A 13,300-nucleotide genomic window follows, 5' to 3' on the forward strand; every position below is an offset into this window, starting at 1 on the left:
GTAAATAAAAATTGGAGTGAAAAAAAAAATTAACCTAATGAGCACTTGGAGGGTGCTCTCGATATTTTTAAAATACTAAGGAAGAAACAAAAGGTGAAATATTTCTTTATCGGGGGAATCATGAAAGTTCTCCATAAGGTAGTTTGGAAATGTAAGTTAAGGGGACTGAAGAAATTTCTCCTTTCATTTTTTATTTGGCAGGCATGAGCATCTTGTGTTATTCTTTACTTTGATATGAATGTTATAGTCCCTATTAACAAAATTAGGGCTTGGTTTTCCTAGTATTGCAAAATATAAGGGTTTTTTTCCTGGGCTAAACACATGGATGTGGTGAGTTATATGGTTTAGAAATTTTGTCAACAAGTATATCTCTAAGTTCTTTTTTGCCCACATGTCAAGTTTCTACTTGAATGATTTGGGCAAATCGCAAATTAAAATTTATATTTCCACCAAAAAAAGTTAAAATTTATTTCTCCAAGGACGCTTACTAATAATGTGACCACTAAGAAGGTCCATGATAGTATATGGGACGGTATATATCCAATGGTCGAAATGACACCAAACAAATCCAAGCCATTCCAACCAAGATATCCAATGATCGAAATGACTTAATAATCCCTCCACATAGGAGAACCAAGCCTGTATATAGAGAAAACCCATAGATTGTGCAAATGGAGGAAGCTTTTGCTAATGAATTATTCAAGACTATAATGATTAGGATAACCGTGTGCATTAAAATTATAAAAATAGAGGAAAAGTTTGACGATGGAGCAAAATTCATAGGTTATTTCAATAGTCTTACAATTAACAATCTAACATTGCATACTACAACCTTTCACTTGTCCTTCCTTAATTGTAAAGGCTTTAGTATCTTCTGTATATGATTAAGGTTCTATCTTACTGCGAGGGAAAGTAAAGGGAAGGGAATGAAATCAATCAACGTTAAATTTGAAATTTTTATATCATTGTCTCGCATGATTGTGTAACTAACTCCAAAAATATTTCAGATCTAATTGTTAATTTTTATTTTACCAAATCACTTTTATTTGAAGAATAAAACAAAGATTACATCTCAAAAAAAAAAAAAAAAGTTTATTTTTGTGAAAATTTAAAAATTCTAATTACAAAATATGATCAAAGTTGTAGGTGACTCCTATACTATTATCATTACAAACATTTTCCTTTTGTTCTTAAATTGATTTCACTCTCCCTCCCTACCATTTACTTATAACCAAACAGAGCCTAAATTAAGGAAGTTTCGTTTATTTCCATTCTCCCTTGTCTTCTTTCTCCATGGTTTCCAACCCTAATTGGAAATGTAGTGTATGAAATGTCTATAGTACCCTTATGTTTAATGGAACATAATTCAATGAAATATTTTTTTTATGTATGTGCATTAATATATGATTAAGGTTGTCCATGTGGATTCTAAAATTTGTGTGTGGGTTATTAAAGGAATTTGCGATTCATTGGTTGATTCATTTAGTAGAATCCTCATTTATAAGTTCTTTTACTGAGAAATCAAATTATTTTTTAACTATTCTAGTCTTACCATAGTTTTTCAGTGCTTTAAAAGAAAAGTTGTGGTTAAAATTTTGGTATGTAATTAGACTCTTAAATTTGTCATTTCAATTCGGTGATTTATTATTTGTTAAAAGTTGTAAACTTAATTGATTCATTTAAAGATGGAATTTTACTTCATTGCGGGAATCATAAAAGAATCATAAAAGTTCTCCATAGGGTAGTTTGGGTATATAGGTTAAGTTTAGGGGGACTAAAGAAATTTCTCTTTTTTCATTTTTTTTTTATTTAGCATGTGAGAGCATCCTTCGTTACTCATTTATGGGAAAAAGGTTGAGTACACCATCAGGGTGCTCACCACGTGCCATCCTCTTTCCTCTGGAAAAGATCCACTTGCCCTCTTATGTCCAACCCTATGATTGGTGCATGCTATTAGCTTATTCAGAGCTGGCGGCAATGCTCTGTCCTGTCCTCTCCCTTCTTCTATTTGCTACGCACCTTATTGTACCTAATAATGAGATTAGGGCTAGATTTTCTTATTATTACGTAATTTATGTGATTTTTTGGAATAAACATCTGGGGCCCGTTTGATAACGTTTCAAGAAATGTGTTTCTATAGTTTCTGTGTCCAGAAACAGTAGAAACGAAAAAAAAAATGTTTGATAAAACTGTTTCATTTCACTTGTTTTCAGAAATAGAAATTGAAATTTCTACCTATTTATGGTTCAAGAAATGACCCAGGTTCGCCGTTTCTGGAAACGACTCGTGGTCATTCTTTCGCTGGTTACTATCGACTTCCAGAAATATGACTTATCAAACACCTTCAATTCCGTTTCTGTTTCTAAAAACGAAAATTTATATTTCTGCAGTTTCTTGAAACAGAAACGAATGAAACGTTATCAAACGGGCCCCTAATTTTGCCATGTGATGAGTTACATGGGGCTAAAATTTTGTTGATAAGTAGATCCCAACAAGTTTTTCTATTCACATTTTAAGTTTTCAGCCTCTTGAAGGAAGTTGGTCACGTAATGAGATAAGACCTAGAACTCCAAGACCACCAAGAAGATGCACGACAGCACATGAGAAAGCATGTTACCAAAAAATAAAAAAAAAGGTACGTGGGAAGGCATATGATTCAATTTAAGTCTAAAAAATTTAACACTTAACAAATCCAAGTCATTCCTACATATCCAATTATCAAAATTGTCTAATAATCCCTCCACATAGAGAAAAGCCATAGCTTGTGCAAACCATAAGCTTTTGCCAGTATATTCTTCAAAAAATTATAATGATTACGATAACTATAAGTTATGGGAGTAATTTCTGTATGGAAGCTCACATTAAAGTAACAGCATAAACACCCATTCAGAGCTCTCCCTTTAGTATAATTAAAAGGAATAGGGAGGTCATTATACAGGGTAAAGAAGAGAGATAGACACAGTTGTATGAAGGTGTAGGGTACACTCTCGAATAGAAAACATTGTTGTCTATAAGTAATATAATAGGAAAAATTTGACAATTGGGCAAAATTCAAAGGATGTTTCAATAATCACTATTTTGAAATCTAACATTGCATACTACGAATCTTTCACTCACCGTGAATTGTAGGGAGACTGATATCTTCCTTTGCCGATAGAACAATTAAGGATTTGTCTCGCTTCAATGGAAATAAAGGGAAAGGAAATCAAATCAGATCAATGAAGAAATTTTTGGTATCATTATTATCTCACATGATTGTGTAATTATTTCTAAAATATTCTAAATCTGATTATTAATTTTTATTTTACTTTACAATAATCCCATTGATTTGAAAAATAAAATAAAGATTACAAGACAAAAATTTAATTACTAAATATGATAAGAGTTGTAGATAACTCTTACACAATTACCATAAGAAACTTCCCTTTCTTTACTTGCAACCAAATGGAGTCTAAAGGAAGATTCGGTTATATCCATACTCCTTTGTATTCTTTCTCTATGCTTCTAACTCAAAGTGCAACAATAGTCTATGAAATGTCTACAGTACCCTCATGTTTCAACAAAAACCCTAATACACCTTAACATTAAACATGTACAATTAACTAATTAATCCCAACTCAATATTGTATGGTGTTCGTTCCTTGTTCTGATCGATAATCCTTATTTGTGGTTCTCTACACCTAGACACAGTACCCTATTTTCAGGAAGATAGGGGCACCTTTTTATAACACTTGAAAACATGTTCATAACGTCTGGGCGTAGAGAATGCAGAGAATTTAGATCCTCTCAAGCTGTGAGGTACCAATGAAGAAAGAGAAAGACACAAAATAGGAGAGAGAAAACATAGGAAAAACTAGAAAGAAAGTGACACAAAACCCTCATTGGTACCTCTCTAACAACTCAATCCTTATCCGAATGCAGACGGATTGGGATCTTTCCTCCATAGTCTTTTGGTTGAAAATCCCAATAAGAAGAGAAAACACTCAGTTTCATCGGGGTTTCTAATCTCCATTTTGTTTTAACATAAAAAATTAGAAACTTAATAGTACTCAGAACAAGATTTCCGACGACGAATTTCCCTTTCTTACGACCAATATAAGGTCTTTATTTTTTAGAATATTTAAATATTTTCATTTTTACGTCTCTCCTTCTCCGTCTGTGCATGTTTAACGTGTGCAAGAAACGATAAGAGAAGAAAAACTGATTTGGATCAATTCAAAATCTCATCTGGTTTACAGTATTAGTGTCAAGGTTAGTCTAGGTTAAAGAACCATTGGATTGGAATCTTATCTCCAATATGCCCCATCTCCTCCTCTTCCTGGGCCAATGAGGTTACATAGACGGTGTGGGTTACTAAAGTTGGAACCACGCGTTTGTGTTTGTCGCCATCAATACACCTCTATGTACGATATCACCACGTGTACGTCTCTAGTTAAACCTTAACGTACCGGACGGATAAGAAATTTGGCGTTATTCTGTTACACCTTATACCGGACAGATGTTAAATGCAGATTCATACACAGCTGATCCATTTTCAGCATGTGCTTCTAGATACGATCCGTTGTACATACAATCACCTAGTTATACCAGTCAACCTCCAACACTTGTCCCACCTTCTACCATTATAAAGATAAATAGGGGTATATTTGGAAACAAAAAGGACAGGTGTTAGATGTTGACTTATCATGGTTTAAAGTATCTCCGTTATCGATATGATATCTTCAATTTAGGTGATCGATACGATTCACATCGATATAATACATGGAATTTTTAAAATCCTTTCGTATCGATATATAGCATACGATACATATCGATATACATCAATACACCACCGATACACATTGATACGATACGATATGCACCGATACGACTCTATGAAAAATAAAAAATCGAGGTGAAATGTATGTTTCGGTATGTATCGGTGAGTATCGGTACGTATCGATATACTGCGCTACGATCATATAATGGTCAAGATGAGTAATTTTTCAGAAAAACACAATTTTTTGAGGGGTTTTTGTTCCAAAGTATTCTCTCTAACTAAAATGAAAATCAAGGTTGGGAACAAGGATTTTAAATTTATAAGATAATTACAAATCTTGAATTCTTAGTGCGATACCCTCAATTTAGTGTTTATGCATAATACATGTTATTAATAGTTTTTTTTAACAAATTCTTTATGCAAAAGTATTTAAAAAAATATTTTCTTTCCATTTATGTGTGTATCTTTAGCGAATCTTAGCATATTTTCAATACGATACGATACCCTCCGATACGTATCTTAATTTTGACCGATCGATACGGTGACCGATATCGATACTTTAATCCTTGAGTCGACAAGGTGGTCGTACGAGCAGTTGATCCATTTTGATGCGCTTCTCTCCTTTCATAAGAGGTTTGAGTTGAAAATGGATCGGCTGCTCGTATGATCACGTGGTCAGTGTTCAACATATGTGTTTTTGTTTTCAAATATACCCATTTTTATCCTTGTAATGGTAGAAAGAATGACAGGTATTGGATGCTGACTCATAATATCAGGTGATTGAGTAGCGGATCCTATCTCCGCATGCTTAGGGATCTGGCTCCTCCTCGCTCAGGTCGACCCATAATTATCTTGGTAATCCCCCAGTGTTTAAACAATGATCTAATGGTTGTGTTTTATTCGATTAGAACAGAAGTGTCCCATTAAGAACCATTGGATCACCATTTAGATGTCTATGGATTAATCCCTTTGTGTTTAAACAATGATTCAATGGTTGTGTTTTTATCGATTAGAACAGTAGTGTCCCATTAAGAACCGTTAAATCACCATTTAGATATCTATGGATTATCAGGTAGTTATGGACAAGACCTGGACGATCACTCCTCAGGAGAGGATCCCGATCCCTTGCTTAGGCCTAAGATGATCCCAGAAGCCTTAGATTCTGTTTGGTTAGTTCTTTCCAAACTTCTACCCCACCCCCACCCCCCCAAAAAAAAAAAAAAGTTCTTTCCAAACAGAGCCTTAGATTTTGGTATCTAATTTTGAGATTTTGTTTGAAACGATAAGTGCAGATCGTATATATATATAGAAAGATCAAATCTTAGATTTTATATATGAAGAAGAATCATGACGTCATGGATTTCTTAGCTGGTTCGGTGGAGAGTTTCAAATTTCTGTGCGTCTCTGAAGGAATTCAGTTCAGTCTCTCAGAGTGAAAGTGAAGGAATCATTGAAGGTGGTGGAGGACAACGACTATCAAATATGACAAAGCCAACATGGATATCCACGTTTCCCATGCAACATCTCCAGCCTGTAGGTCTCAAAGCCCTAATCTACTCTTCCTCCGAATCAGAATTCCGGTGCCTCACTCGCACTTATACTTTCGCCTATTCGCAATTCCTGTCTCCTTCTTCTGATGAGAAGGGAAAGGAAATAGAAGAGAGGAGGAGGAGGAGGAGGAGGTCGAGTACTTGAGTCGACGACAGAAATGGCGGAACGAGTGGAGGAAGAGGGAGTTTCCGCCACCATTGCCGGTGGTGGTGAAAACGGAGAAGGACTCAGCGCGTCAGGATCATGTGCCGTGGGTGTTGAAGAAATACTCCTACGGTGACAATGGAAGAGATGAGGGTGGTGGGAATAGGGTTGTGGTTATAGAGGAAAGGGTCAAGCATCGAAAGTACTTTAGGGCTCACAGATCCAACGGTCATCTCACCCTGCAACTCATATGTGTCGACGACGAAGAGGATGCGAACGTGAAGGGGGATGAGACGCCGCGGGTCGGAACTGAAAACGTGGAGCAGGAGTTTTATGAAACTGATGAGACCGAGGAAGCGGAGATTATGGCAAAGGAGTTTGAGCCTGATCAGGATGATGAGATGGGAGATATTAATCCGACGGTGGAGGCTTCATGGATGCAGGGGTCGTCGCTGGAGTCTAAATCTAACGGTGGAGTTGCGAAAGGAAAATGCTGGACGGTGAGTGGTAGCGTGGGTAGGAGATCAAATTCCGATCTCTTCCGGATGGCCATACCCTCAATGAGGCCGATCCACGGCTAGGATTGATTTGGCGGTCAAAAGTCAAAACAACTTAAGTATGGACTTCAGTTACTTATTAGTGTTGTTTCTTTTTTTTTTTTTATAATGAAAAAAGGGTGTTCAATGGTAGTTAGCTCCAGGACAAGCCCTTGTACGGCAAGCAATGCTTCCGTAGGACTAATGAACCCATAACCAGCCGACTCGAGCGGTGATGGTTGAGGGCATTTTCACCACTAGACTTCAGTTACTTGTTAGTGTTGTTTCTCTTTCAATCCTAACTAATAATGCAATGCATGTAATTTTTTTTTTTTTCCAATAGTGAATGTATCTCCATGTCAAGATTGAGAGATTTTAGTCTCACATTAAGTCAGACAGTGTGCAGTTGTAGGACTTATGACCATTGCAAGGGCTTATTTATACTAAATCTCAAGTTAAGTTTTGGGTAAAACATCATCAAAATGTGTCGAAGCGAATTATTTGTGCACTAGTCATGTAGACACATAATTTAAAGCTAGGGGAGTTGATACATTGAGTGCAATTTAAGGACAAGAATATGAATGTAGGCCCACATCAATTGAGTAGTGTGCAATTATGAATTTATACCCTAGAAAACCTTTCCACCTAAATTTAGGAGTCTAGATCCTTTGCAATGAGCAGTGAGGTGCAGTGAGCTTCCGAAGGCTGAGAGCATTTGGACACGGACCTCAAGCGACTTCCAATCATCCGATGCTCACTACACTATGCAACAGCAGACGATTTTCACACGAAACTTAGGCGTTTAGTTAGATGTTGTTAATTGTATTAGAGTGGGTTGTCCATGTGTGGGCCATTTGGGGCCCATGGCTCAATGCCGTGAAGAGTTGATGTACTTTGTACCATGGTAATACACGCGAATATGGGTGTAATCCCACGCACATCAATTAGATCGTGTCCAACTATTGGACTTATGACCTAGGAAGGGTTTCTCCAACTAGAAGTCGGATTTTTTGGGTGAACTATTGTTAAATGATATCGAAGCGGGTTGCCCGTGGGTAGCCATGTGTGGTGCCATGGCTCACAGTTGAGAGGAGTTGATGTACTTGGTACAACTTCATGGCAATAACCGGATGGGTTTGGTCCTACGTTGGTTAGGTAGCATGCGATTATTAGGCTTATGACCCTGTGAATGGCCTCTCTACCCTGAGCTCAAGCTTTGGGTTGATGCCGTCAACTATGCACTAGAATTATTTGATACATTAATTAATCTATTGATTCAATGAGATATCTAGTGAATGTCCATTATATGATTGAGGGTGTCATGTAGATAGTAATAGGGGTGAAAGTTTGGCCCTGGCAATCAACCTGCCCTAGCCTGTTTGAATGGTTTGGGCCATGTTTTCTGATCTGAGGGCGGGTTAGGGTTGAAAAACCCCAACCCTGGGTCGTCGAGCTCCAGTTGAGGCCTTAGCCTGACCCAACTCAGCCAGAAATTTAACCCTAAATTTTTCTATTAGAATTTAGGGTTCTATTAGTATTTCATTTTTCTAAGATTTTTAATGTACAGGATATGAATGCAAAAATAGGTTAATCCAACCATTGCAAAGTCAGGGTCAACCCAACCCGGCCCTGACATGGTCAATTAGGGCCAAGTTGGTTTGGTATGAACCCAGTAGGATTGGGCCTGAACATGAACCCGACAGAGTTGGGTTGGGCCCGGGTTAAATTTTGAGGACCTAGGGTTGGGTTAGGGTTTTAAGAAACCTAGCCCAACCCGACCTTGTTTCATCACCCCTAGATGGTAAAAATTTATTTTGGGGGGTTACTAATGGAATTTGAGATACATTAATTGGTTGATTCAACTGGTAAAATCCTACCATGTATAAATTCTTTTAACTAATGAAATAAAATCTATTTTTGAACTCTTCTAATCTAGTCGTAGATTTTCAGTCCTTAAAGAAACCTTGTGCTTAAAAATTTGATGCATAATAGTTTTATTCACCATTCAACTCTAATATTTGTCATTTCAATTCCGTTTAATTTCACCCCTTTGTTCAATGCTTATTTAACATGCTTGTGCTGTCTACCATATATAAAGAATCGTAGGTGTCAATTAGGTGATAAGCATAAAATGGAGTTAACAAAATAACAGACAATGAATACTTGAAAGTAATATGCATATTTTAAAAAACCAAGGGAAAATGAAAGATGGAATTTTGCTTCATTGCAGGAATCATAAAAAGAAGTTCTCAATAGGGAAGTATGGGTATATAGGTTAAGTTTAGGGGACTGAAGAAATTTCTCTTTTTTCCCTTTTTATTTAAGTATGTGAAAGCATCCTATGTCATTCTTTTATTTAATACACACCTTATAACGACTAATAATGAAATTAGGGCATGATTTTCTTAGTGTTTCATAATATAGAGGGTTTTCCTAGAATAAATACCTGATTTTGCCATGTGATGAATTCCATAGGGTTGAAATTTTGTCGACAAGTTGATCCCAAGTTTTTTCTGCACAAATGCCAAGTTTCCACTAGAATGGCATTGGTCATGTGGTGAGATAAAACCTAAAAGTCTAAGACTATCAAGAAGATGCATGATAATACATGAAAAGGTGTACGATTGAATTTAAATCTAAAATTTGACACCCAGTGTATCCAATTAAAGTATTCATGGCCTTGATATTCAATGGTCAAATGGCCTAATAATTCCTCCACATAACGGACCAAGCCTTTAATCTAGTGAAGCCCCATAGGTGTGCAGACTAATGGAGCTTTTCTTGCCAATAAATAATTCCATAAATTATGATTAATTACTATACGCGTTAAAGTTATATATTAAAGAAGAAGTTTGACAATTGAGCAAAATTCAAAGGTTATTTAAGTAATCTTACTATTGTACAATCTAACGTTGCATATGTCTCAACCTTTCACTTGCCTTGAATTTTAGAGAGACTGATATATTCTCTATGCTAACTATTGTCAACTATGTGATTAAGGTCCATCCAAAAAAAAAAAATTGTGATTAAGGGTTTGTCTCATTGCAATGGAAAATCAAAGGAAGAGAATTGAAATCAATGTTAAAGTGGAAATTTTTGGTATCATTATCTCTCATGATTGTATATTATTTCTAAAATATTTTAAATTTGAATACCATTTGTATGTTATTTTTAAAATATTTCAAATTTGATTGAATATCAATTTTTTATTTTACTTCGCAACTAAATTCTTTTGATTTGAAAAGTAAATTAAAAATTACAACATAGAAATTTAATTACCAAATTTGACAAGAGTCGTAGATATCTCTTACACAGTTACCATAACAAAACTTTTCTCTTACCTTTCACAGTTTTTTTTTTTCCCCTCCAACCAAATGGGACCTAAAGGAAGATTCATTTCTCTCCATGGTCCTTTGTCTTCTTTCTCCATGGCTTCTTACTCCATGGAAACAATAGTGTATGAAATTTCTACAGTACCCTTATGTTTTAACAAATACCCTAATACACCCTTGAAGTTAAACACGTGAAGATGTGTGTGTGTGTGTGAGTGAGAGAGAGAGAGAGAGAGAGATTGGAAAGTTTGTGTTGTTAAATTTGATATTCTTTTTCTCTATTTCTCAATCCGTCTGACTGTTTCTCTTGGGTTATCGTCGCTGTCCAGGTGAAGAGGACTGAAGAAAATCGCCATCGCTTCTACTGTACAAGGTGAGCTTCTCTTTATTCTTGCTATGGCAAATCTTTCTTTTATTTCATCTCTCTCCCTTCTTCTTCTTCTTTACCTTTTTTTTTTTTTTCTGTTAATTTGTATATGGTTTTTGTCTCTTATTGTCTTCATTGTAGAGTATCGTCGTCCCATATATTTCTTTATTTTTTCAGATTTCATTGATTTTACTATATATAACTCATACTCCTTCCCCTGTTCCTTTTGATATTCGTTGCTTTCTTCTGATCCATTTTAAAACAATACTCACAGAACCAACGTTTCATTCCCTTTGAAACGTTTCTCAAAGTCAATCCACTTGGCATCATATTTCTTATTCGGGGGAGCCTTGGATGCATGGGAATCCTCTACGGCGTGGCACGGGGAGTAACAGCGCACATTCGATGGCCTGGAACACCTTGGCATAAGCACTATGTGTTAATGTCCATGTCCGAGGATGCTCCAGGCCATCAGATATGTGTTGCCACTTTACAGTGCTGGATAGGAGTCGGATCTAAAGGTTTAGTGTCCAAGAATAGCGTGGTTATTCTTTGCGATGAGTGCAGCGATGCCACAAACATCGGATGACTGAACGTATCTGAGCTTGCACCCCAAGGTCATCTCCCATCCAATACTCACCGCACCACCATAATCATTGCAGAGGATGTTTTTACTCGAGAGTATAGCCTTACATCAGAGCGTGACCAATGGAAATGCACAAGCTAGAAAGCATCATGTAACGGTGAGATTTTTACCTATCATTCCGGGGGGATGATCATTTTATTCCCTCACGAGTCTTGGCATGGACGTTACTCTTGAGATAAGAGTTCTTTTTCCTTGTTTATTATATCCAAGGGATTTACATTTTCTCCATTCTTAAGTTGTGATATTTTTCACACTTCTGAGGTAGGTGTTCTTTTTCCTTATTTATTATATCGAAGGAATTTACATTTTCTCTATTCTTCTCTGTAATTTTTTTTTTCTTTTATATAAAAATTTATATCACACTACGAATTTATAATAAATAATCACGTTTTTCTTCGTATGTGCATGTTTAATGTCTGTTTGCGCGAAACGATAAGAGAAGTACGTACAATTGTACCCAAATGCTGTCCATGGCTAGAACTGCAGTTTATGTTCAAGAGCCCTTGGATTGGAATCTTCACTCCTATTTGTCTTATCTCCTAGTCTTAAGCTAATAACGGTTACATGGACGGTGTGGGCTACTACCTTGAACCACTTGTTTATAATCGTAATTACACCTGTATGCATGATATCACCATGTGTACGGCCTTAATGGGACGTTGAAGAACCGGGACCCACAAAAGGACGAATAAGAAATTTGGCATTACACCTTTTATGGTAATGGTGTATTGACAATGTAGCTCCAAGACTCAGATGGCGCCAAAGCCTTTATCAGTTTGGTTGGCGTAAATTTTTTTATTTAATTTTTAAAAGAAAAAAAACTTGAAAAATAATGTGACCCATGCATTTAGACATAGAAGTGGTGAAATGATCATATTGACCCTCATAAAGGCAGAAATCTTGGAAAAAACAATCTTTTTCAACACCAACGATCCTCCAATGATCCATCCAATGGTTGGGAGTGTTTGGACACGTCTCCCCAGGTGTTGATAGGTGTTGGGATGCACGATCAAGTCCTTCCAACCCTTGGATGGATCATTGGAGGGTGGTTGGAGGGTCCAATCGTTGAAGAGGAGTCATATCCGAAATCTTGTCTCTATTGATATTTTCATGTGTGCTCTCATTGGCCCCTGCACTGAGTCTTTACGGGAACCCTTTACACTATTTTATTTTTAAAAAGAAAAAACATGAAAGATAGAGTAGTCCCTACACCCATATTTAAAGCGGGTTCCGTAAAATTAATGATTGTCCCACACTTCATGAAAGACGGAAATCACCTGGAAAGAATAGTCCCTACACTCATATTTAGAGCAGTAAAATTAATGAATGTCCCAACGCTGCTGTTGATGCTTGGGCGGTCACTCCCTATCAGTTGTAGGGCCACATTACCTTTTATGGAATCCCCCTTTTATTTCTCAAATTTCCAAACAGAACCTTAGAATTTTTTTAACTGATATGCAGGTTTTATAAATTGGAAGATCAAGTCTGGGACACTTTCAATTTTCTGTTTCTCTTAAGGAATTCATTTCAGTTAGTCAGTGCGAGCCAGAGCAACAGAAGAGAAAGAAAGAAAGAAGGAATCATGGAAAGTGGAGGACAGCAACAGCCAAATATGACAAAGCCAACATGGAAATCCACGTTTCCCATGCAACGTCTTGAGCCTGGTCTCAAAGCCCTACTCTCCGCTTCCTCCGAATCTAAATTTCGGTGCATCACTCGCACTGATACTTTCTCCTCTTCACAATCCATCTCTCTCTCTTCTTCCGAGAAGGGAAAGGAAATAGAAGGAGAGGAAGAAGGGGAGGAGGAGGTGGTGGAGTGCTTGAGTCGACGACAGAAGTGGAGGAACGAGTGGAGGAAGAGGGAGTTTCCGCCACCAATGCCTATGGTGGTGAAGACGGAGAAGATCTCGGCTTCTCAGGTACCTTGGGTGTTGAAGAAATACTCCTACGGCGGAAATGGAAG

The 13,300-nt window shown here is 36.9% G+C and overlaps 1 protein-coding gene across 1 annotated transcript; it reads left to right on the plus strand.

The window, feature by feature from the left end:
- Positions 1-6,255: 6,255 nt before the first annotated feature.
- LOC122074318 lies at positions 6,256-7,357 on the plus strand. The gene is made up of 2 exons (XM_042639145.1): positions 6,256-6,292; positions 6,404-7,357. Exons 1-2 carry the CDS (start codon positions 6,256-6,258, stop codon positions 7,033-7,035), a joined length of 669 nt encoding a protein of 222 aa, XP_042495079.1. The 3' UTR covers positions 7,036-7,357.
- The last annotated feature ends 5,943 nt before the right edge of the window (positions 7,358-13,300 follow it).

The sequence above is a fragment of the Macadamia integrifolia genome, chromosome 3 (genome assembly GCF_013358625.1).
Source record: "Macadamia integrifolia cultivar HAES 741 chromosome 3, SCU_Mint_v3, whole genome shotgun sequence".
Classification (NCBI taxonomy): Eukaryota; Viridiplantae; Streptophyta; class Magnoliopsida; order Proteales; family Proteaceae; genus Macadamia; species Macadamia integrifolia.

Coding starts and splice junctions, on each gene's coding strand:
- LOC122074318 (XM_042639145.1), top strand. CDS start 6,256: ATGGATATCCACGTTTCCCATGCAACATCTCCAGCCT. Junction 6,293..6,403: donor CCATGCAACATCTCCAGCCT/GTAGGTCTCAAA, acceptor TCTGATGAGAAG/GGAAAGGAAATAGAAGAGAG.